Source organism: Lygodium microphyllum, chromosome 11 (assembly GCF_053477565.2).
Source record: "Lygodium microphyllum isolate KBCC chromosome 11, Lygodium_microphyllum_v1.1.10, whole genome shotgun sequence".
Classification (NCBI taxonomy): domain Eukaryota; kingdom Viridiplantae; phylum Streptophyta; class Polypodiopsida; order Schizaeales; family Lygodiaceae; genus Lygodium; species Lygodium microphyllum.
Genome location: NC_141145.1, coordinates 140,993,477 through 141,019,408, shown reverse-complemented (window position 1 = coordinate 141,019,408; position 25,932 = coordinate 140,993,477). Strand labels below are relative to the sequence as shown.

At 39.2% G+C, this 25,932-nt stretch overlaps 1 protein-coding gene across 2 annotated transcripts; it reads right to left on the bottom strand.

The window, feature by feature from the left end:
• Positions 1-2,233: 2,233 nt before the first annotated feature.
• On the bottom strand, positions 2,234-20,977 carry LOC148029447 (serine/threonine-protein kinase 52-like). 2 transcript variants are annotated; one of them, XM_087688261.1, is made up of 6 exons: positions 20,162-20,976; positions 4,230-4,351; positions 3,929-4,137; positions 3,380-3,554; positions 2,858-2,992; positions 2,234-2,746 (listed from the first exon to the last, which is right to left on the bottom strand). In XM_087688261.1, exons 1-6 carry the CDS (start codon positions 20,496-20,498, stop codon positions 2,540-2,542), a joined length of 1,185 nt encoding a protein of 394 aa, XP_087544387.1. In that variant the 5' UTR covers positions 20,499-20,976; the 3' UTR covers positions 2,234-2,539. The 2 variants fall into 2 exon arrangements, with proteins under 2 accessions (XP_087544387.1, XP_087544388.1); XM_087688262.1 differs by having other exon boundaries at positions 2,582-2,762; positions 20,162-20,977.
• Between the last annotated feature and the right edge of the window lie 4,955 nt (positions 20,978-25,932).

The window sequence follows — 25,932 nt, the reverse complement described above, 5'->3', positions numbered from 1 at the left end:
GGTTGGTAGGGGAGGATGGAAAGAAGAAAATTGGTTTGTATGATGCATGTGTCACTGACTTGATCAACTCATATATTCAATGTTCAAGGCAACTGGCCTTCACAACTGGAAGATACTCTGGAAGTGGTCCCGACATGAAAGCTCTTATTAATAGGGTGGTTGCAAGAAATACCCCTTCACCTACATTTATAGCTCGAACAATTCAAGAAGCAGTTCTTGGCACCCCCATGTACGGAGAGCCTTTCATTTCTAGAAACAAAGAAACGGTTTAAAGGAAAAGAAGAACTCTAGATGGTTGTAGCTCTCATAAACCTGGCTATGTAATGGAGTCAAGGGATAGAAAACAAAAAGGACGACCACACAAGATAAATTTTCAAAATAGAAATGACCAACCTACAGAAGTGGGCTTGGACCATGAGATGCATGCAGTGCAGATTGAAATGGATCTCCCAACTAATATTGTCTCAGAGGAGGAAATGCATAAAAGTTTGTGGGCCATCCGGAGAATGCCTGTTCATTGCAAACGAAAATGTTTTGGTATTATAAATAGAAAGAAGTGCTGCAACGTGATAGAAAGTAGATCACCTGGGTTACTATGCCCTTCATTTTGGTCAGAGAGGGAATTTCAAGGTAAGCCTATTGCACAATGGTTCTGGTTTTGCAGTCATGATATGGAGCATACATGGGATGTTAATAAACAAGTTAAGCATGTGCCCTTGCGACCAAGGATTTGATCTATTGACAAGGGCACCAATACTCCTACAAAGAAGATTTCAATTCCTATAAAAGGAGGTTTTGTATTCAAGCATTATGGCATTCCACCTACCCCCAAAAATACTACGACCCATGGGACAGAACCACTTACCTCTTCAAGTGGCAAGCGAAGAAAAAAATGAAGACATGGTATTTCTAAAGATACAGAAAGAGAAATTGCATTGACTGAGGCATTGGATGTAGTTTTCATGGAAGAGAAAGTAGTGGTGGCAAATGAGAAAGTCATTTTATGTTATGTCAGAGCATTTGTATGAGGTGCATGTCAATCCCGAGCCCTTCTACACATGTCCTGACTTTCAAAAGAGAGAGTTGGAAAGTAAACCCTTCTTAGCCTGTAAGCACATGTATTATGTCTACATTCGTGTGCTTGGGATGGACAAAAATCAACATATGATGATGCATCAACCTTCCCTTAAGCAAATTGATTTAAATTTTATGCTTGCCCTTTCGCGACGCATAAAAGGCAGAGATGCTTAAATACAGAGGAAAAAGCATTCTCAACTTGCTTGGAAGCCATGAGGAATTTACTGGACGTAAGAGAACAGAAGTGCTCGAAACGGCAACAAGGCAACCCAAAGCCTCAATACCTGAAAATGAGCTAAGCTTCGTAATGTCACTAACAACCTCACTTCACTCAAGTGGATGAATGAAACAGCTATGGTGTTAAGCATACACTTTCAAGAAACTTGTAGTAGACTTGTATTTAGTAAACCTCATCTAACTTTAAAAATCATGGAGACTATTTCAACAGCGCTTATGTAACTCTCAAAGCATCACAAGTCTACTCTGTCAAGGAATATATACTACCTTTACCTAGTGCATATGCAAAACTTGGCAACCCCACCAAGGATTTAATTCTTATTAACTTGGAAGACCTAGTATTGAGAATTGGACCAACGTCTAAACATAATTGCTAGCAAATTCTACATATCTAAACATAATTACTTATTCCATATCTAAATTTTCACTTTGCAATGATTTAGACGTTGCAAGAATTGCACTGTCACTTTCGAATAGCATGTATCTTACTCCAACCTTCAGCATTTGAGCCCTTGATGCTCAAACATCAACTACACACCAATTTCTCCAACTGAGATCCTGCCCAAGAAGATGATCCTTACATATAATCTCCTAAGCTCTAGGAGAAACAAAGTGCAATAGACATCTACTACTATCAACACACAACATCAGATTATCAGCATGACCGCCAGATTTAGTCTCTTGACTACCATGCTGACATCAAATATCCACCCTCAACATGAGACTACAGTTGCAAAAACCCCCCAAGCACCCACATTTACAAACCCAATCAGAAGTCTTTCCCGGTTATACGGTACACGTGCACATAACGTCTTTCCGGTGGAGAACTCTGTGAAGGTATTTTTCTGTGCAAACCAATTTCAGGTATATTCATCTGCCATAGTCTTGCTAACTTTAATCATTCAGAAATTTTCAGTTATTGCTACTTTAAAATCATGAAAGAAGACTTCTCACAATGACCATATATTGAATGTACTAATGGCTAGGTAACAGATGACAGATGTACAAACTAAACCAGTGCCTAGCTGAGAATGTGTATCTACTCTTTGTGGTTTATTGTAGGGGCAAAACCATCAAGAGTTGGATGACATATTCAGCCCCTTACCAGTAAAAAGGAAGCTCTCCACCTCATTTATCTCATATAGCCACCAGTGTCTGCAGATAAAAGCTCAGTGGGAAATGTCATTTACACCCCACTACACATCTATGTCGCACAAGAGAAATCTCATGGACCCCTGTATTTCACAAAACAACAACATCCTTGAGGTTGATCAGAAGGGATCATCCCACCTCCTTTACTGGTGTCAATAGCCTCCAGCATATGTACCACCTCCTCCATGCTTGGTCTTTTGTCTGGATTTGCATCCCAGCATTTCTTCATAACTGAAGCCAAAGAGCTGGGGCAACACCTTGGAATTTCAGGTCGCAAATTCTGGACACCGACAAGTCTTAGGCATTCAATTTACATCAGAGAACAAGAAAAACAAACATTAGCCTCTGTGATACCAAAGATAGGAGGGACTTGAGAAAGAGAGATGATTACCTGTTTAACTACTAAGGAAGTCATGTCAGCAAAACTAAGGTCAGGATATGGCATGTCACAGCAATAAGTTTCCCAAAGAACAATTCCAAAGCTGTATACGTCACATTTCCTGTTGTATGGTTTACCATTTAAAACCTGAGAAGCATAAAAACTGCAGCTTCAGAAAAGTCGAATGTAGCAAAGAGTGACAACCTCCATACAGCTGCTTTTCCTGGCTTTGACTTCATAATTCTTCAGTATATTAAATTGCAGAATGATGTTTTTTGTTTTTTAAAGCTCCGTATACTAAAAGACACTATTGAATGCACAAATTGTCTTAGCCAACAGTTTCAAGGACAAAAACTAACCATCTTCATTCATGCAAACATAAATCGGCACCCACAGTTTTTTTCATTTAATTTTGTGTGATGAAATTGAACCGGGAACAAAATATTTGATGGTGTAAGTCTCCGCTGAGTATCATCACTCTCACTGGAATGATTACACTAAAACAGACGCCATTTTCATAAGGAGAAAAACCACCTCAGGAGCCATATATCCAAGAGTTCCTGTTTCACCAGTCATGTCACGGGGGTTCTGTGCCTCAACTCTTGCAACCCCAAAGTCAGCTATCTTTAACTTCATTTTCTTGTCCAATAGCATGTTCTCTGATTTGACGTCTCTGTGGACGATTGATTGTGAATGAAGGTAGCTGAGCCTGCAACAACCCAAAGCACATCGCTTTTACATACAACAAAAGCACATGGGCACGTGCAAGCTGTGTGCACCCACCTTTTCTAATAGTTGGAGTATACAAGCAAATGTGCATGCACAGCCTGCACAACTGCACGCAAGGCACATATATGCGCGCGCACGCGCGCACACACACACACACTCGCTCGCTCGCTCTCTCTCTCTCTCTCTCTCTCTCTCTATGTAGTGATGTTATTAACGAGCACGCCAGAACGTGCAAAATGGGTAAATCTTCAGAATGAGTGTAGCCCTGAAAAACTCAGAAATGCTAGTGAAAAAGGTCGTGTGCAGACGCATGCTTGCATGCATCAATGCAGCTACTGTTTTCAGAAAGCTTACCCCCTAGAAAGATCCAAAGCCAGCTGCATTACAACTTTGAAAGTAAGCTTCCTACGGCAATGCCGAATCAGAAAGTCCTTCAATGTTCCTCCAGCAAGATATTCCACAACTACGCAGCAAACATTTGATGCAACATGAACAAAACCATCAGCTCCATGTTCATAGGAAGGTATTCTGAGCTCGCCATTGCCAATTGAGGCACCTATGAACTACATTTATAACAAAACGACAAACAATGGATCAGAAAATCACTCATATAATCAAACTCTTTATTTTACATTTAATACAGCAGCCTTCACACCTTGGTCACATTTGGGTGATCCAGCTTGTGCCAGACAGCTACTTCCTGCCTAAATGCAGCTCTAACAGCCTCATACTCTCCCTTGGACATTGTTGCTTCTTCACCCCAATCCAACAGCTTGACTGCTCCACCAATGCAGAATGTTGAGCCCCCTCCCTCCCTCCCTCTCTCCCTCCTTTTTTTTTCATAATGAGTAATTATATTATATCAAATGACTAAAAGAGTAGAAAAGTCACATGACTAACAGAGTACAAAAGTCACGGCAAAGAAGTAGCAAAGATTGTTATATGCCAAGGAACCAAGTCCTCCCTGGAAAGGAGAGCCCTCCCTTTTTTTTCGTAATGAGTTGTTACATTATATCACAAAGCACAAAAGAATACAAAAGTCAAGGTAGGGTCACAGAGGAAACCACCCAATGCCAAGGAGACCCTCTCTATTTGAGAAGAATAAGTGTACAAAGGCAGTTTGGCCGACATGCAAGTTTGATGCAAGTGACATGTTAAACTTCAAGGAGAGGATAACATGCCAATCCCTAACTACCAAAAACCCTGGTTGAGGCTTTTCTTATTCAACCATCCTTACTATCCCCAAGAAGAAAGTTTCCAAAGAACAAAAAATAAAGCCATTCCTTGTCAGCCATAAATGCAATGTTCACACTAACAAAAAAATAGGAGAGAGAATAGAATGTTCAGCTTCCAATGGCTTGAAGCCCTTGAATAGTAACAATATCCTATCATGCATAAGTAGTGATCCAAGTCATGCCAATAATCTCTAACCATGGAGCAGCCATATCATGGACTCTCTCTCATTTTTTTTTCCCATAATCAAGTGGCTACCCTAGTGGTAAGCCACTTGTTTTTATTAACCCATTAGCCCGGGTTCAATTCTCTCTTTGTAACAACTATACTAAGTGACTGTGCCGGATGTAGGAGTTGAACCGAAGACCTTCTGGTCACCACCCCGTCCAACTTAACCAACTAAGCTACACTTGTTTGCTCTCTCTCTCTCCGGGTAAAGGTTGCTGAAAGTTGAAAAATAATTAGATGCACAAGAGGCCTTTTGGCCAGCATGCCAAAGCCATATCCATCACTCCAAAATAACAAAACCCAAAGAATGGAGCTGCCCCCCCCCCCCCCCCTCTCTCTCTCTCTCATATTTCATAGTCAATTGAGATAGCGGCTAGTTCACTAGCCTTCTAACCTAGGTAAATATAATATTCCGTTCCTTTTTATTCCATGTGAAGACATGTCCTTATCCACAATGCCAAGTGATGAGCTTCTAATGCCTTTGCTGCAATGCAACAAGAATTGCATTCTTTGTGCAAAGTGTTTAAAAGGATCTTACGCAGTCAAAAGGAATTAGCTCAAGGTAATACTGCCATCATGCAAGAATTACAAATGCAAGATGTTCATAACTCTAATGTAAAGCCTGTGAACTAGATAAGGCTAACAAAGCAACATATACATAAAGTCAATGCTCTAAATACTAGAGGTCCAATCCCCATGATTGGAGTAAATTTAAGAAATATGCCGCAAGTTTCCTTATATGTGGATGCCTTATGAGATACTAGGTCTAGTTTGACTATTGCTCCTTATGAACTATTCCCCCCTAACTGTATTAAAACTACTTCACCGATCATCATGGAGCTCTCCAACAACAAGAAGGTGACTTTAATACATGTTACTCAAGCTTATTTGCAACTACATGGCATTAAAGTACCCATTGAGATTCAACTCATGAAACAAATGGGGTATGACCTTCTCATCAGCACCGATATTCTGCAACACTTAGTCCCTTACACTTTTTGGTTTGATCATTTTATTGTGTCCTATCAAGGGAAAAAAACTGATATGCCTTTGCTTCCAAATATTGAAAGACGTATTTATGCTATTACTGAAACATCACACATACAAAAGGAAGCTATTACAGAAAAATGGTTTGCGGAAGAAAAACACAAATATGCTGTGGAAATACAACAGGTACAAGCCCAACTCACTAAATTCATGCATGAAGATCCTTTGATCTTCAAAGAAAAAAGAGTAGCCTTTGCCATTCCTTTGCCTTTACAACCTAATGCAATACCAACAAAGCCTGCCTCTATGAAGAAGACGTGTCCACGTCACCATCCGCTTTACATCCTTGCACATATGCCTCGGGAATATTTAATGAGTCACAAACTCATTATCCTTCATACCAGCGAGAGATTCTCACCATGATAAAAGCCATCCTCTTTCATTCCTGAGTGAACTGCCTTTGTTGGTATTGCATTAGGTTGTAAAGGCAAAAGGAATGGCAAAGGCTGCTCTTTTTTCTTTGAAGATCAAAGGATCTTCATGCATGAATTTAGTGAGCTGGGCTTGTACCTGTTGTATTTCCACGGCATATTTGTGCTTTTCTTCCGCAAATCGATTTTCTATAGCAGCTTCCTTTTGTATGTGTGATGCTTCGGTAATAGAATAAATACTTCTTCCAATTTTTTGGAAGCAAAGGCATATCAGCTTTTTTCTCTTGATTGGACATAGTAAAATGATCGAACCAAAAAGTCTAAGAAACTAAATGTTGTAGAATATCGGTGTCGATGAGAAGGTCATACCTCATTTGCTTCATGAGTTGAATCTCAATGGGTACTTTAATGCCATATAGTTGCAAATAAGCTTAAGTAACATGTATTAAAGTCACCTTCTTGTTGTTGGAGAGCTCCACGATGATCGATGAAGTAGTTTTAATAAAGTTAGGGGAGAATAGTTCATAAGGAGCAATAGTCAAACTAGACCCAGTATCTCATAAGGCATCCACATATAAGGAAAATTGCAGCATATTTCTTAAATTTACTCCAATCATGGGGATTGGACCTCCAGTATTTAGAGCATTGACTTTATGTATATGCTACTTTGTTAGCCTTATCTGGTTGACAAGTTTTACAGTAGAGTTATGAACATCCTGCAATTGTAATTCTTGCATAATGACAATATTACCTTGAGCTAATTCCTTTTGATTGTGTAAGATACTTTTAAACACTTTGCACAAAGAATGCAATTCTTGTTGCATTGCAGTAAAGGCATAAAGCATATCACCTCCTTCATGTTGCAGAGTGGAAGAGGTAGAGTGCAAAGAATGGACTAGTTGTGTGGCACTCCGAGGCTGATGGATTTGATCCAAAGAATGAGACACAAAAATATTAGCTTTACCTTTAGTTTCAAAACTGAGGGGTCCAGGTTTGGGCAGATCATATGGATTGCCAAAGAATTCTTATCGAATTTTGTCTTTGGCCTTTTTATCTAATGAGTCTGTATCTGTAGAGATATCTTCATCAATATCAGATTCATATTTATGTTTTCCTTTGTAAGACACTTTGCTAGTTGAGGTTGTAGCTCCAAGGAAAAGTTTGTCTTTTTTACCATGGCCAGAGAAATTAGCAGAATGAGCATTCTCCGAAAGAAAAGTATCTGGATGAATGGCATAATCTATATCCGGTATAGAAGAAGAAGAAGAAGATTCACTGTCACTAAGATCTACAGTATGCCATGACACATCTAATTGAACTATATCACTAGCTTCACATTCAAAAGAGTAAGATTCAAAGGCATTAGACTCAGTAACAGAATCAGAGTCAGATTCAACAGAGTCTTCATACTCCGTGTCAGAAAAAACAAAGTAGTCAGAATAATCTGATGTAGAACTAGACGAATAATCACTAAGGTAATGGAGATTGACCTTAGTTGCATTTTCTGATGTAGACTAAGTTTTCTTATTCGTCTTCTTTGGGCATTTATTAGCAAAGTGTGACTTGCTACTACAAATATAACATTTTAACTCCTTTTTGTGTTGACCATTCTGAGACTGATAGGAATGAGAATTATGTATGTGAGGACTGATGCTTACCATCTCTATGAGAAGATCTTCGATGGAAATGTCTGTTGTCTGATTGGTCTTGATGGTTGAAATAAGGTCGGTGGCGAGAAGAAAACCACCTAGAGTATCTTGCATAGTAAGTTCCATTAGTAGCACAAGAACAATGGGCACAGCCAAAATCCAAATCATATTTACTAGCTGCTTTACACACAGACTGAGGAAACTTGTGATTAAGTTGAGTCATTTTTTGTTGCTGATAGACATCCTTGATAGTTTGTTCAATTGTCTAAAGTATTTGTCCCACGCTGTTCGTGAAATCCCTATTTTCTGCTTTCATTTTTTGTTTACAATAGAATGGGATAGGTTCAAGAAGGAAACACACTAAGTGTTTTTTCGTATTGTTGTCATGGGCACCTAACCCTTCATATAATAAATCTCTCATATACGCTAAATATTCTTTATACCGTCTTGGGTCACATAGTTTTGCTTTGAAGAAAGCTTCTTGAGCTTCTAAAATATCATCTAGTTTATTGCCAACTAATTCTCCTAGAAGCAATTCAAAAAAGAGTTGTACAAGATTTGCATTCTGAGCAATAGCAACTTTCCCTTGGGGATGTATGAAAATCCACCATTGTTTTAATCCTCCAACAATCCATGGGTCATAGCATTCAGGATATCTATTCTATTTGTTTGGAATTTGTCTAAGATTTTTTGCCCTACATAAACATGCATCATATAGATTAAAAACTTTACTTCTTCAGGAGATTTTCCATCAATTGACCATATGGAAAAAAAACCTACTTTCTTAGGAACACCTATCTTTTTTGTAGAAATTCGTGTATAAGGGTTTAGAAGTATAAGAAGAAGTAGCATTTACAGAAGTAGATTGGGTTGTGGTAGTTGATATAGCATAAGAAGAATTTGTACTTACACCAGTATCAGTATGCACATTGAGTAATGCATGTAGCACATTACTGTTGCAGCTTTATCTCAATGAGGATTAATGGAAACAAAATCGTCCTCCACAATACTATCTCCATCTTCATCGGAAAAAGTCGAGATGTAAGCTGCTTGGTGTTAAAATTGAGCTTGATCCCAAAAATACCATGCTGATAATTCTTGGGCAAGTTGATGAGGTGGTTGCTATTCAATACTCTCTCTCGTGAGGAGAGAGTCTAATCTGGTATCCAACTGCCTATAAGCTTGACTTTTAGTCTGAACCAGGGGTGAGATACAAAGAGGCATTTGTTCAAACACTTTGCTTGTTTCATGTTGCCTTTTAATTCTTTCCATCATTGTTGCATCAACTTGATCAAAAGCAACTTGAAAATCTTCATCAGACCAATCTAGAAATAACAATTCCAAATACTCTTGACAAATCTTCACTTGTATCACCAGTTAGGAGGGAAGGTTGTAGCAGACAGGGCTGTTGAACAGTTGTTTCACCTTTAAGCACAGAGTGTAAAGATGGACAATAAATATCTAGAATTGCTTGAAGATCATCATAGTAATCATCCTCCTCATCCTTCCAAATGGGTGGATAGGCCTGATTTAAATCGGGAAGAGAAGGGATAGAGGAAGAATAAGAAGAGGGGCGTGGAGGAGCACGCTCGGACGGTTCTCCTTCTATGTCTATCGGAAAATGTATTCCAATCGAGACTAGTAGACTGAATAGACAAAAGTTAAGATGCGGTAGTAGCTGGTGGACTTGGGGCAGATGTATCAGTTTTCACTTGAAGTTGATTTTTTACAATATTTTGGTATAAGATAAGAATAGAATCACAGAGGAGTTGTAAAGCATCTACCTTTTCAATCAAACCAGAAAGAGCCAAATGAGTCCAATTGGTAACTTGAAGTTCAACAATCCATTAAGTAGAGTCCTAGGGTCTTAGATATGGTGCAGCCTTATACTAGTGTGTCCCATATTCAAATTCTTGTGTGACATTAACAACTGATGAAGAGGCACGTTCAATTAACTTCTTGCAATGTAAGAATATACCATGCTCTACCTGTTCCTGAGGACAAGGCTGTGTGTGGAGCTTGAGATTTGTTGCCCTTTGTGATGGAGAGACTTTGAGTGTGGGTTGTGGTACCACCACAGTCTCCTGAGGAAGATCAGGCGCATCAAGAGTCATCCTTTGTGGTAGAAGTAATGTCTTTCCTTTGATGTTCTGAACCTTTATGATCCAAGAGGGTAACAACTCCTTTTGCAGTGAAGCTATGTCCAATTGCCACTCATGTGGTAACTCTATGTCAGACCAATTAACACAATCTGGCAGAAATCTTTGTGTACTCTCATCCAACTTCATGATGATTGTTTGACCTTTATCTTTAGAAGAATTAACCCCTTCAACCACTCTAGGGATGGCTAATGACATACAACGAAACACCATACGGTATTGTATTGTCAAATGGGCAGATGAGGCTTTCATATGTAAACCCATTGTGCGGATATGTAGCATGAGTAATTCATGCAAATAGGAGTCATCCATAGCAATAACATAATTAGTTCTTAGTTTAAAAAAGATTGGGCCATTAGAGAGAGGAGACACTACAGCACCTACGATCATATCCATTAAATCACAATGCCTAGTATCTAGGACAACGGCCATGTAGGAGATAGGTAAATCTTTGCAAAATAAAGGAACAACACCTACAACTATATACCCTAAGTGCAAATAAGGATAATCTTTTTTCTATTGTTGTTTTTGGATTTTGGGTAATACTAAGGAAAGAAGATTTACATGCTGGTCTTCAAAAAGAGTATCACCGACAGTGAGAATTCCCTAATCCTCTATATACCAAGTTGAAGCTTTGAACCTAAACAACTGATTTTATACGTGTTTATTCATCATTAGCAAAATAAAATAGAGATAGTCACTTTTAGGGAAATTTTATAAAATATTATGATGGTCACATGATGGTAATGATGAAAGCCATAAGGATGCAAGTGGGAAGAGCATGAGGAAAAGATAAGAGCAATAGCAACACCCAGCACGATAATATGAGAATATAAACGTATATATAGTAAACACATCGAGAACGTTGTACAATGACCCAAATGAGAGTGGGCACCAACCCAAAGGATAGGCAACCAATCAAGCCCTCACCCAAGGCACTTTGATGTCCCCCAGACTCTAGTGGGCTTGCAAGCAAAGATGCCCTAGATGCTCCTAGAAACCCAATGCACCTCTACACCTCAATTGCCACAAGAAGAAAAAAGAACAATGGTGCTTGAGAAGTCCATGACTCACTAGAATAGAAAATCAGCATTGCATGACTCTCCCTCAAGTAGTCTAAAATAGAAATGGCCAACTCCAAAAGATGAGATCTCCATATCAAATAGCAAAGTGAGCTCAAAATCAACTACAAAATGATACTCCAAAGATCTCTAGCCACCCAATGAGGAAAGAATATCCCCTTCACCACGTTTCCCCTAGAAACAAGGGACATGAAAGCCTCCATTAGGATCATTAACTCAACAAAGAATAACACGCTAATGGTTGACCCACAACACACAAATCCAATACCTGAAAATCTTCTCCCTTGTGCCAAGTCCACAAAATCCAATACCTGAAAATCTTCCCCCTTGTGCCAAGTCCATAAAAACTGTAGTCAAAATCTATAGAATATGCACCAGGTGAGAAGAAACATGTTGAGTTAAAGCAACAAAGAGATAAAGCAGAGCACCATTGATCCGAACCTAAAGAGGATGCTTGAACTATGCACACAAATGCAATAAAGCAAGCAATGACAACCACAATGCACTAAGCGATGGCAAAAAATAGTGACTCATCAATTTCCAAGCAGTGAAAAGATCCACCTCTTGTGCAATCAAAAGTATCAAAATGTGTGATTGATGAGGTGGTGAAAAGGCGGTGAAGAACCGCCAAGGAGACAGCTCAAGATCTGCCCACGTGTGCTCTGCACAATGAGACACATAGAGTTATGCTACATGAATGCGCATGCAACATGTGCCATTTGAACAATGTCCCTCGTGGAGAAATTGTTCACTTGCCCAGGCGCCATTTTACAAAGATAATGATAATCATGTAATGCAAAGGGAGGTACATCGGAAAAGGGAGGCCGATATCAAAGACAAGTGTTGAATCCTGTAGAATACCAAGAAAGGGTAGGATCCCCCTCTCAAACCTAGATCTCGAGGCTAAAGGAGAAAGAGGAGATTGATATCGTTCTTCGTGCGGTGTGAAGAACCACGATCATAGATGAGGATGAGGATGAAGTACTCTGACTGGAAGAGCAAGGTAGAAGTTCACAGCCATGATAGCATCAAGAGAGTTCTTGCCATCTCTGGGTTTCCCCTTTGTAAAGGAGAGGCAACCAAACCCCTCTCCGAATAAGAATGTGAAGAGGACTTCTTGTCGATTTGAGCATGTAGTCTCATGTAACACAAGAACCGGCACTCAAACTCATAATGGTCAATGAGATGACTCCAACACTCAGATGCAAGGGAATGCTATAATTGAGAGTGGAACTCTGGGAGCAACCCCTGTATTAGCTTAACATTGGCTGTGACATTGTAAGCTCTCCATTGATAGATATGATTAGGATGAGCTAGCTGAGGGTCCCCTGTTGAGCTAAAAATGCATTAGCTTCACTTAAACAGCCCCAAAACATGCTTAATTAATGAAGTAACCTTGTTTATTTAAAAGAAATGCATTCCTCGAGAGTGTCTGTGTCCCATAAGCGCAAACCCACTTGGGAGGGCCCAAACTATCTATAAACATGTATGCTACCTTCAATTCAATCATATATCTCGTTTTTGCAGGTTTCAGGTGTTTTCAGCTTGCTGCCCACACCCCTTTCGCAGAGGATATCACAGTCTCAGCTGTCCCTTGCTGTCATCTACAATTTGGAAAATATTTCCAACCTTCCACCTGCAGTTTGCAGCTGTTTACAGCAGAGCGACTGTTGCTGATCACTCTCAAGCTGCCACTTGCTCAGTTTTCTCTCTCCTCCCTGCTGTCGCCGCTGTTTTTCTCTCTACTCAGCCTGTTGCAGCAGATTTTCTCTCTCCTCAGCCTGCCGCAGCAGATCTCTCTCCACTGCCTGCGTTTGTAGATTTTCTCTCTCCTTTGCCTGCATTTAGCTGATTTTCTCTCTCCACAGCCTGCATTTGCTGTTTTTCTCTCTCTACAGCCTGCATTTATTGCACTCTCTCTCTCTAGAATGTCGTCTGCTTCAAGTCTAGCCATACACAAGCTGCGCTTACTATTGTTCGACATCCGGAGGCTGTCTTGCTACAATTCGAGATCCGTTTGGAATACAACAACGTTTAGAAACGAAACGTCAAAAACTTGTTTCATAAGTTTCTTTTAAGAAGGGGTAAAATAAGAAACGCGGGATTTTTTATATAGGAATTTTAAATAGTTTTGACTGGGGAAAGAGGTTCTAAACCTCTATGGAACTCTCTCTTAAACAAAGAATGGCTAATTGAGCTTGAGTGATAATAGAGTCAATTGAGAATAATACATTATACGTTACATATCTATGATCAATTATTGACTTGTCACTTATATCAAAGTTAGTCTTTGGACAAGCTATACTATGGTTCAAAACTCAAACATTATGATTTATACTTATCATACAAAGGAAATTGAAATTAACATGTAAACAGCCTATCTATAATATGGACTCGGTCAAGTTGCAACATCATGATTCTCATTTCAAAACAAACTGACAAAAGGTCAAATTAAGAATGAATCGTGATATATCATAAATAACTCATAAATGAGACTAAAGTCGTATAATATTCAAATCTCAAGACAATAATAGATACTAGATTGACAAAGTCCAATAACTAAACAAAATCACAAAAAAAATGAGTCTCTCATCCAAAATCTTGAGCCCTCACGATTTTTTTACTCTCAGAAACGTTTTGTAAGTTTCAAATTCAAAGAAATGTGTTTCTTAGCTGCTATGCTTCTCTTAAGCATTCTCCTTGTTTGAAGCACGAACACTATGCTTTTCTCTACCTTCTCTTCTTCTACTATAGGTGCCCTATGCATGCCTAAAACTTGCACCAAAAATCACAAAGCAACCCCTAGGAGCACTCACACTTGTCATTCTCTTCAAAATCTTATCCAAGGTCACTTATCTTGTCCACTTCGTTGTCCAAGAACAAGTACTTGACACTTGCGTTCACACTAACGTATAAAGCAACATCAATCTTCATGGCAAGTGTATACAAGTAGTGTAAATTCAACATGAACATTGTCAAATCAATCCTATAGTCTCATAGATAAGATACCAACACTAGCACACTTCCCGTTAAGTTTTCAACTACTAGACATAGAACCACATAACATCCATCCCCTCTAAACCTACACATCCTTTGGCATGTGCCACTTATATTAGTCCTAGTGTTATCTTACCTATGTCTCACACATAGGTAAGATACTGTCACTATCACACTTCCCATAAATTTTCAACTATTGGACATAGAACCACATAACATCCATCCCCTCTAAACCTGCATATCCTCTAGCATGGCATCTACTTCATCTTCATTATCTTCCTCTTCTTATTCTTCTATGTTATTTTGAGTAGTCCTAGTGTTATCCTCTTCTTCTTTATAAGTGGTAGAGTCTCTTTTCTTGAATAGTTTGATCCTTTTTCCAACTATGGGTATCTTCAACTCTATCCCGTCAAGCTTGCAAAGAGAATATGTAGCATTATCATATGCATGTCTCACAATATAAGAACCAAGCCATCTCTTCGAGACCTTCTTGATGGTACCAAGTTAATTATCTAGCATTGTTGTCATACACAAGTATCCAATCTCCTTTTTCAATAGCTCTAGGTCAAAGTCTATGCCTCTTGTCATCTTTGTTTCTTAACGTGGCTTCTTTCAATCTTTGTACTGCAAGCTCTATATCTTTTGGCCTTCTCTCCAACCATCGTAGCCAAGAGTTTCAAAAAGGGTAAGGTAGGAAATGGGTTTCAAATAAATTTCCTACAGTATTAATTTTTAGAAAACGTTTGAAAAACGTTTCTTACCTATATAGTAAACAATATGGCTTATAGAATCCATATACATGAAATTCTCAAAGAAATAATCTTACCTATCCATTGTCTACATGACCAGTGATCATATTGCACGCTATAAACATGCAAACAATGTTAGACCTTCAAGAAAATAGCTATTATTGGCCATTTCTAAATCACATTTCAATTTATAACCATTAACATCATTATTGTCAACACGATATTCAGAAGAAAACATTACATACCATTTTAAAGAAAGGATAAAAGTAGCAAACATGAAGAGAATTATAAAGTAGCAAAGTGTCAAACAAGTCTCAAGCCTCATAAACCTTGTTAAATATTCAATACATAAATGGATTATGAAAACTACTAAAATTCAATCCTAAGTCCTAGAGAATGTATCATGAGACATGACTCATGCTAAATGTCCTCCTCACTGTCCTCAATCTCCTCATCCTCCTCCTCATCACTCTTGTTGCTAGAGTTCGAGATCTCAAGTAGATCTTCATCAATAGTTGCAATGGTACTTGTGCTAGATACATTATTACTTCTTATTATATTGTTCCAAGTTCTTGCATTACGTTGCATCAAGCTTGTTCCAAGCTGTCAGGATGTCCACCTCAAATGTACTAGTCAACTAATTCAATGCAAACACTTGCTTGAATTATACACATGTTGACAGTGGTCTACCTTGCATTAAGAGCGTAGACCACCACTGCAATGCATTCCTCTTCAAGAAAGTGGTTGCCTTCCGAATCTTTGAGGATTCAATGAAGCTTCCTCCTAAATAGGCTACATCAAACTATTGAATAAATATCAAAGCTTTTAGTCTATCTTGTGCACCACTAAAGGACTCAAACTTCACCCCTTTTCTGTTAGCAGAGTATTTGTCAGCTCATGTGTGAGTCTGAGCTTGATCTGGGCTGGGCATTTTTATTAGGTACTTTAGGTTGTTTCTGGTGAGGCATTTTATGCCATTGGGGCATTTTTATGCACCAATCGGCCAGCATTAATGCTGTCCGACCAGCATTTATTGCTCCCCACTTTTTCAGCCTATTTATACTCAGTGGCTCCTCCTCAGTCAGTATCATCATCTTCACTATCTGCAGACTCTGTGGAGAGAGGAGCCAGAGCCAGAGCCAGTGCCAGTGCCAGTGCCAGTGTCCACGCAGCCAGTGACTCACTGTTGTATGCGACTGTCTCGTGTTCAGATATATGGATTCCATTTCCCGTGTATACAACTGAGTTCTCATCTGTATCGTGTTCTTTTCTTTTCTTTTCTCTTTGTCTTGTGTTTCAACAGTTTATTTCAGCACATGTTTATGCCTCCACCGCAGCTCCACTTCTGACATTTTCCACCCTCATCATTGCCTTTTGCTACCCCCTTGGGAGTCAAGTTGTCATATAAAAGCTACTACAAAAAGGGTGCATTTGCTGTATTTGCATCATGACCAATACCAAAAGAAGCATTTGCATTACTAGCACTCCTTCCTTAGTCCCATAAGCACCTAGGGATACAAATGCATTACCAAAAATGCAACTTTGTACCCCAAGCATCATGCCAATGCTACCATACATGGGGTTTGCACATTACCAGCCATACCCGGATACATTAGGCCTTGCACACCCTGTGTTGGCCGCTGCATACCATAAGGAGTTGTGCCATACATTCCCATATGCGGTTCCTGGCCCACCATAGTATGAAAAATAGTGTCATCACCAAGGTATCCTAGTTATCCCATCATTGCATGTACGCCTAGTTGTCCAAAACCCATTAGATTGACACTACCAAGATGGCCTTGCATTTGGGTATCCAATCCCGCTAGTACCATATACTTTTGCTCATCCCCAACCTTGGGTGCATCTTTAGGCTGTATTGGAGGTCCTTTGGAAACTTCTTACTGCCCAAAGGCCTTTGAAGTTGACGTTTTCTTCTTGCCCTTGCTGTGCTTATTGAGAGAATTCAAAATTCTCTCAAATTGTGAATCTTTGGCCAATTGAACAAAGATGTCAACTACTGCCTTCAACCGACCTTGAACTAGTCATCATATTCTTCATCTCCTTTCTGGTCATTAGCATCTTGTGGCCTTGAAGGACCCGTTTTTTGGTCAACAATCACATTTTCTCATTGTTGTCCATACTATAAGCTTCTTCCAAGATTAGGAATTGCATTTTCCATTCATTATGTGCATTTTTAGAATGAGATACATCATCACTGCTTAATCCCATCTCACTATAAGATGACATACTTGTTGTAAATGCTCAGCTGAACACAATTTCAGTACTAGGGCAAAACTTCTAACCTTTAATCAAGTGCCTCGAGCCCGCCAAGTCAAGAGAATTGATGGTATCTTGGCAATGGAACCATGAAACTAGCCTTCATCCTCAGATAGGGTGATAATAACTTGATTTAACAATGATTACAACAAGTAATTAATTCACATAAAATTGAAATGCACACTTTACCTCTTAATTTTTAAATAATGGACAACGTGTTGGCCCCAAAACTGGGGCCCCTTTGGGTATTTCTTTATCTTTTTTGCAAATGGATGAAGTACAACTTAGATTCACCGATCTCCTTCACTAACTCAAGTTCTACTTGCTATCATTAATGACCAATAGGCCTTCAAATCAATTTGCCCCTTGGTTTGCTTGGGAAATTGACCTTCACCCTCCTTGTAAGATCAATTTAGCCCCAAGTTGAAATTGGCTGGTTGGCCTTATAAATCTCCCTAAAATTTCTCAATTTCAATTGCTGAAATTCAAGTCCTAAGCCTTCAATTCTGAGCACACATCCCAAGGTAGTTGTCGAAACCCTAATTTTTGCTATAAATTAGGGTTTACATCAAAGTTTGACAAGAATCTCTTCCTTTAATAGATCAAACTGCTCGAAAATGCTAAGATGACTTGAGAGATAGCTGGAGGATAAGAGAGAATGCTAAAGAGAGAAAATTCACACTTCCGTCATGAGAAAATGGAAGAAGTCAACTACTACTCTATCTAGACATCCATGAAAGCTGTCTCCACTGATGAAATACCCAAAATATGATGTTATCTAGCTGAAACAACCCTCAAACTACTATCACCTAATATTATAGACTCTTCTAGACATCTCTCCAACTCTTGGAGAGTCTCTTGTTGGCTGGAAATGGTTTGTCAATTGTTGTACAGCAACAGTAGCCTTCTCTCTCTCTCTCTCTCTCTCTCTCTCTCTCTCTCTCTCTCTCTCTCAACCTCAAAAATGTCTTTCCCGCTTGCATGGGCAAGTTTTGCCAATTGGCAACCTTCTAATCCCATTTTCTAGCATTACCCAGCTTATTATATTAATTTTTAAATATTAATTATCTAGCTTATTATTTTAATAATTATTCTAGTGCTCAAAAATCTAATTTTACTACCCAATAATTAAATTACCTAGGCCAATTTGTCTCCCAAGTATCCTTGGGCAATTATTGACCCTTAGACTAGCATTAATTAATTAATTAATGCCTAGTCTCTAATGTCCGCATTAACATTAGTGGCCAATAAATTGATCCAAGCCCAAATCTGACACTAGGTATTATCTAGTACCTATCAAGCATATGAAGAGATAGATAAAACCCTACTGTAAAATATATTTCTCGTGTAGAGCTTCAACTCAATCCTTTATAGCATATATATCCATATAAAGACATTAAATCTGAAGCTATGGCTTCATAAAATTCAATTTAATTCAGCTCATATGCATTAATGTTCGCTATACATGAGATCAAGCATCAAACAATATATCAAAGGCTCAAAAACAAGCCCGAACATGCATTAGAATAGCCCAATGTCTATGCAATCCACATAGACCAATAATATCCTATTCAAAAGCTTCCAAAGATCCTTCTTTCAACCCAAAAATCTCGACTTTCAATCTCCGGCAGCAGTAGACCAAGAAACCACAAAATAGTGCACACAATCCCCCTATTTGGGACAACCAAGAGCAATAATCTCCCACTGATTCAAGGTAGATGATAGTATTCTCCTCATGAACAGCAATAGACAACCTGTTTGCCCTGTTTAGAACAATCCACAACATCCCAAATCAGTCCTCTGAATCACAACAAGAAGCTTCAGCATGTTCTCTTCGGTCTTCTCTTGTGCATTCTCCTTGTCTAAAGCATGTACACTATGCTTTTTCTCTGCCTTTTCTTCTCTTGTTATAGACGCCCTGTGCAAGCCTAAAAATTGCACCAAAAATCATGGAGCCCTAGGAGCATTCACACTTGTCATTCTCTTCAAAATCTTCTCCAAGGTCACTTATCATGTCTATTTGACACTTGCATTCACACTAAGGTATGAAGCAACTTCAATCTTCATGGCAGTTGTATACAAGTAGTTTAGATTCGGCATGACCACTATCGGATCAATCCCATAGGCACACAGGTAAAATACTATCACTAGCAGACTTCCCGTAAATTTTCAACAACTGGACATAAAACCACATGACAATGGCAGCCTCGCAACCTTGATTTTTAGCATACTTCCATCTTATGTTGGGCTGAAAATTGATAAAAGTTAGCCAACTAGTGATTGAAAACTCCCTGAGGGGTAAATTTCTCATGCACATGCCTTTTTTTTTTTTTTAAAAGCATAGCATATGCAGGTTCACATTCAGAAGTTGACTGATTACTATCCTTGAACCCCATGAGACCCTGTAAAGGTTATGACCATGCAAAAGGCGGTATCAATTTCAAGACTCTGATCACAGAAGCTGAATACAAATCTATCGATGCTTGCAAGCTTGAGAATGGGAGAAATTGAAGTGCATGTTTAACAGTATAGCCTTGAATATGTAACAAACAAAAAAAGAATCATAAAATGCATCATCAAATTTAATTATAGCCTTTAATATGTACGAAACAATGAAAGTATCATAAACTGCATCATTAAAGCCCTAGCCAGTCATAATTTCTATATTCAAATAATGAAATCTAGAAACTTCTCTTGTTGCAGTTTAACAACTATGAAAACTGCTAGGCAAACTAAATATCATCTGCTCATTTGCACAGTGCTTCATTGGTCAAGGAACAAGTGGATACATGTACCTGCAACATCCTGGCCATCAAACATGCCCTTGTACACAGTTCCATAAGTACCCCGTGCAATAACGTTTTTGAGAACAAGCTTGCTGACGTCAATCTCCCAGTCTTCTCTCTTCCTGTGATCTTGCTCAGGATTCAAAGCACGATGGAGATGCCGTTCCAGGGCAGCATCAATGTCCGCTAAATTTATCTTATCAGCCCGCACATAACCACCACTTTTCCCCTTCTCCTCCCCATCCTTGATGCTCTCCTGAATCCCAGTGTCAATCTCGCTGCATTCAGCCAAATTTGGCTCAGATCTTTCCTCTGTCATTGAATCGGTTGTATCCATCATAACCATCACCACAAAGCCCGAATGAATCAATTATGCTGGCAACAAGGTCATGTAGGCCCTTCTGAACGGGATTTTCTTCCTGAAAGGCTATTTGGTCAAAAGCTTCTTATTCCAGTCTTCAAAGCACGGCCGGATTAGACATCAAGAAGCTAAACGATCTCCAGCTATCGCGTTCTGAATCAGTAATCAGAATCTGTTTTCTATATGTGCATTCGTCTATTTTAGAACCGTTTTGTGAACATCACAAGTGGAAATCTCACAGCTAGGCTCCCGATTTGATGCTCTGCAAAAGTGGAACCGGAAAGAAACTTCCTGACTTCGACTGTGAACTACTGTCACTGTACTGCGCGCTGTCGATGATGACGATGATGATATGACAATGGCGATAATGGGACGATGACGACGATGGTGCCCCGGCCGAGCGACGAGCAGAGCTTTCCACACCACTGCATTTATTCGTGTCTTTACTACAACCGAGACACAAGCCCTATCGTTTCTATCTACTTTTTCAAAATTCCTTTTCTTTTCTATTAAAAACAGGTTAGATAATAGATTCGTTTGTCCAGAGGAAGGATATTGCTCCTAGGTGGCAGGTCTACGTGGCACAACATGAGAAGAAGGAGAACCAACAAAATGACAAAAATAATACAAATAAAAAATTAATCTATCAAATTCAATACAAGTTAGGTTCGGTTGTCACGAAGCAAGGAACCTCCTCCCAAGCCTACATGGCATAACATGAGAAAATGAGAACCAACAAAATGAGAAAAAGATAATTAAAAAAACATAGGAAAAGAAAGAAGACTTTGCAAACAATAAATATTTTCTATCTATTAGGTTCGATTGTCCAGCAAGGAATATTCCTCCGAGGCCTAAGTGGCACAACATGAGAAAAGGACTCTCAACAATAAGAGAAAAGGATGATGCAATAAAACATAGAAAAAGAAACAAGACTATGCAAACAAAAAATAAATATTTGATGAGAACCCTTTGACCTCCCAATCATTGGGAACTGAAAGAAAAGGATCGTGTGTCATGGCCATTGCTTACAATCTCCTCCATTACTTCTGTTGTAAGGAGTCCTTTGATGCCAGAGCATGGCCTTCTCCCCTAATATTGGAGTTTCTGCCTCGACCCTAAAAACCAAAACACCAAACCCTAACCCCTAATCAAGAATTTCAAGCATGCATAGTATGTTGAAAGTTGAATCCCAAAATCTGCAAGGGTTGCTTCAAACAATTGTAGGGCCAATGCTAGGAAGGGTCAAGGAGTGCCATCAATACCATTGAGATTTGCAAAACTAATCTACTGTGGAGGCTTTAGCAATTGCTTCATTCTTCCTCAATTCCATGAGCCTTTTTTCATGTGACTAATAGCATCCTCCAATATGACAATCTTTGATTTGTCTTTTGCCCCGCCAGGTGCATGTGCCACAAGCAACTAGGTAAATAGCACATATATCTTAACAAACGTGTCAGACAGCACATTAGTTGATGCTTCCAAGGAGGACATGTTATTGATCCTCCAAACAATATTTCATCTTTGATTTGATTTGTATTTTGCCCCTTTGCACATGTGCTCAGGATCCTCTAGATTGAGAAAGAGAGAGAAAGCCTTATGAAGGACGTGCAACATCTTGAGCCTCTGTCAATGGCTCCACGGGCATGCCATGATCAAGTGTACGGATTAATTCTTGCTCATGCCATATAAATCCACACCCTATGTAAACTCACCCTTAATAGGATATCCTTGAGCCAACCATGCAAACCCACGCTTGCCATGTGATCATACAATCTTATAGAAGATATGCCATGCCATCACTTGCATCAACGATGATGTCATCATGGAATGTTCTACAAGATCTCTAGCTACCCTCCAACACCTATGCTCGCTATATAGCTCCTCAGTCTTGTCAATGCCAGTCGGGAGCTCAAGGAGTAGAGACCTTCAAGTAAGTAACTTGTCTAGCACAGTCTTGTATCTTGTTCATCCCTGTCAAGGGAGATCTTGTAATTCTAATATCTTGTATCTATACCTACAGTCCCGGGTTGTGAGATCCTTCATATCCTACATGGGATTATTTTGTAATCAGAATTCTTGTAACAAATCTTGCATCTTGTTTAGTCTCTTGAGCACAGTCTAGTGCTCCCATAATAGTTTGACAAGACTACTTTCTAGCCCTACTGAGCACCATGGAGGTGACCCTTGAAAGAATCATGACCTCCCTTCAAAACTCCAATAACAAATTCAAGACTTGAATGGACAACAAGTGCAACTTCAAATAAAACACCCTACACATCTAGGCCATACGCTACAAGAGGTGCAAGACCAAATCTGAGACTAGCAGAACAATAGAGGAAGTGATTAGATGATTCCATGTGTTTATCAACCCCCAATGAGAGAACCCAAGATCAGCATGCCAAAGAAGTTCAATGGTGACCGTTTGACGTTTAGGGGATTCCTGCAACAAGTAAAGCTCTATATTCACATGCAATCGAATAGGTATCCAGATGATGCTTCCAAGGTGGGATTCATTAGAACTTTGCTTGTGGTCAAGCTTTATCATGGTTCACCCCAATCTTGGAAAAGAATATGCAAGTACTTCATAACTATGAGGCATTTCTTTGCTATCTCACCTCCACATTTGGAGATGTAGACACTAGTCAAGTAGTAGAAATAAAACTTCGGAAGCTACGACAAGGTAACCACCTTGCCTCTACTTATGCATCTGAATTTAGGCAATTGATCTATAACCTCACTTGGCATGAGGAGTATTTGATCAACCAATTCAATGGGGTCTTCGAGATGACATCAAACGATTACATCATGCAAGCTATTCATTGTGATAATAGATTGTTCGAGAGGAAGCAAAAAAAGCGAGAAGAATTAAGGCCTTGCCAATGGAACCCAATCCCAATTAGAGATCCAATTAGAGAAGAAACCAAGCCTGAATTGGTGCAAATAGATAATACCAAATTCCAACCCTTGATCATACAAGAAAAGCAAAGTACCTATATTGTGGAAACCCTGGACACATCGCCCTAAATTGCCCAACTAAGAGGGCAAAACCCCCAAGAGTTGCTGTAAACCACCCTCGCAGGAAAATAAGGATGTCTGGTTGTAAATGAGACCGTACAACCAGACCTTATTATAGGTCTCTTGATCCCAACCACACCCATGGAAACTTTCCTTGTAACAGCCTAGATGATCTTGCCAAGAAAGTTGTCCTCAAAGCCCTGGTTCACTCCATGGCCTCTGCATATTTCATTGATGATGGATTTGTGAATAGATACCAAATTCCAATACTCCAAAAGACCAATCCTACACTAGCTGAAGTGGTGGATGGAAGACCTCTACCATCTAGAGATATTACAAAGGAGACCCAACCACTCATGGTAACTCTTGGCAATCACGAATCTCATGTATGCTTTAATGTCATATCTAGTCCCACAAATTCAATTATCCTTGGAATGCCTTGGCTAAAGAAACACATCCCAAGAAAAAATTGATTGGGTTAAGTAAAAGATTACACATCGTGAAAATCAAGGAAAGTTGGTATATCTAGGAGCCAAAGCCTTTATGCACACAAGAAGTCAAGAATCGACCTATATGATATATCATATACCAGCTCAAGAATTTAGTAAGAATGAGTCAATCAAGCTACCAAGCAGTACCAAGAATTCCAAGATGTCTTTGAAAAAAAGAATATAGATCTCTTGCTCGAGCACAGACCAAATGATTATGCTATAGAACTCCATGATGGGGCTCAAACACCTTTTGGATCCATCTACAGGCTATCCCCTAATGAACTAGCTAAACTACGCAAGAACATCGATGAGAACTTTCTCTTGCTGGAGCCCCATTTCTGTTCGTGAAGAAGAAAGATGGGCCACTTTGAATGTGTGTGGATTATCGAGGACTCAATAAGATGATGGTCAAGAATTGATACCCTTTGTCGTTGATAACAGAGCTCTTGAAACACCTTGGAAAAGCCAAGATCTTCACAAAGATTGATGTAAGAGGGGCTTACAATCTTATACGGATCAAAGAAGGAGACGAATGGAAGACAACCTTCTACAAGGTATGGTCACTTTGAGTATGTTGTTATGGCATTCAGTCTCACCAATGCTCTTGTAATACTTTAACATATGATGAATGATATCTTCTGAAAGCATCTAGATAATTTTGTAGTTATATACTTGGATGATATCTTGATATTCTCAAAATATCCAAAGGAGCATGAGCACCATGTAAAATTGGTTTTGGAAAAGCTTAGATAAAAATGACTATATGCAAAACTCGAGAATTGTTTTTTCCATCAGACAGAAGTAGAATTCTTGGGGTACAATGTCTTCCAGAGAGGAATCTTCATGGGCCCCAAGAAGATCGAGACTATTCTTAACTAGCAGACACCCACAAGTGTCTACGATGTCCAATATTTTTCCTTGGCTTTGCCAACTTCTACTAGATATGCATCAAGGATTACTCAAAGATAGTCACATCACTCACTAGATGCACAAGAAACTCAAAGTTCTCATGGACCCCAAAAGCCTAGAAGGCCTTCTAGACCCTAATGATCGCTTTCACCATTGCCCCAATCCTAGTCCACCCAGATCCTACCAAGCCATTTTTCTCAAAAACCGATACATCAAATTATGTCTTAGGAGCCATCTTGTCCCAACATGGAGATGATGATCATATATATCTAGTGGAATTCCACTCAAGGAAGGTCTCCCCTCCAGAGTTAAACTATGAGATCCACCCATGACAAATAACTCATTGCCATAGTAGATGTCTTTGATACTTAGTGTTATCATCTAGAGGGTGCGGCCTATAAAGTTATCTCTATACAAATCACAAAAATCTAGAATAATTTATGGCAACCCACATTCTCAATCGAAGAGAATCCCATTTGGAGTAACTTCTTATCTAGGTTTGACTTTATCATCACCTATCGCCTAGGATGCCAACAATGCCAATTAGATGCTTTATCAAGAAGATCCTACCTAGCACCTAAGAAGGGAGAAGAAGTTTTTGATCAACAATGAGAAATACTACTCCAAGTTAGAGTACCTCCAGCTAGCATCCATCTCCAATTGTCACTAAGACGACCCTACCTTAATCTAGTTACTCCATATGAAGCTCTACCACATGATGATTTGGCCCAACAGTGTCAAGAGAAAAAATCAAGAGGGAAAAGGAAATGAAGTTTGTGAGTTTCAGGAAACTAGTGGATTGTTATACTATAAGGATCTACTTTACATCCCTCCAGGAAAGTCGAGACTCTAAGTACTCCAATAATGTCATGCCACCCTAGTAGTAGTACACTTTGGAGTTAATAAGACCTTAGAGCTTATTTCAAGAGATTTTTGGTGGCCCCATATGTGAAAGGAAGTTAAGGAATATATAAAATCATGTGATACTTGCAATAGGACTAAGG

Excerpts from the sequence above, each read along its gene's own strand:
- LOC148029447 (XM_087688261.1), bottom strand. The coding sequence starts at position 20,498 with ATGGTTATGATGGATACAACCGATTCAATGACAGAGGAAAGATCTGAG. Across the intron at positions 4,352-20,161 it reads TGATGGCCAGGATGTTGCAG|TCAAGCTGTTGGATTGGGGT; the intron begins GTACATGTATCC and ends TTGGTGGAGCAG. Across the intron at positions 4,138-4,229 it reads ATCACCCAAATGTGACCAAG|TTCATAGGTGCCTCAATTGG; the intron begins GTGTGAAGGCTG and ends TTATAAATGTAG.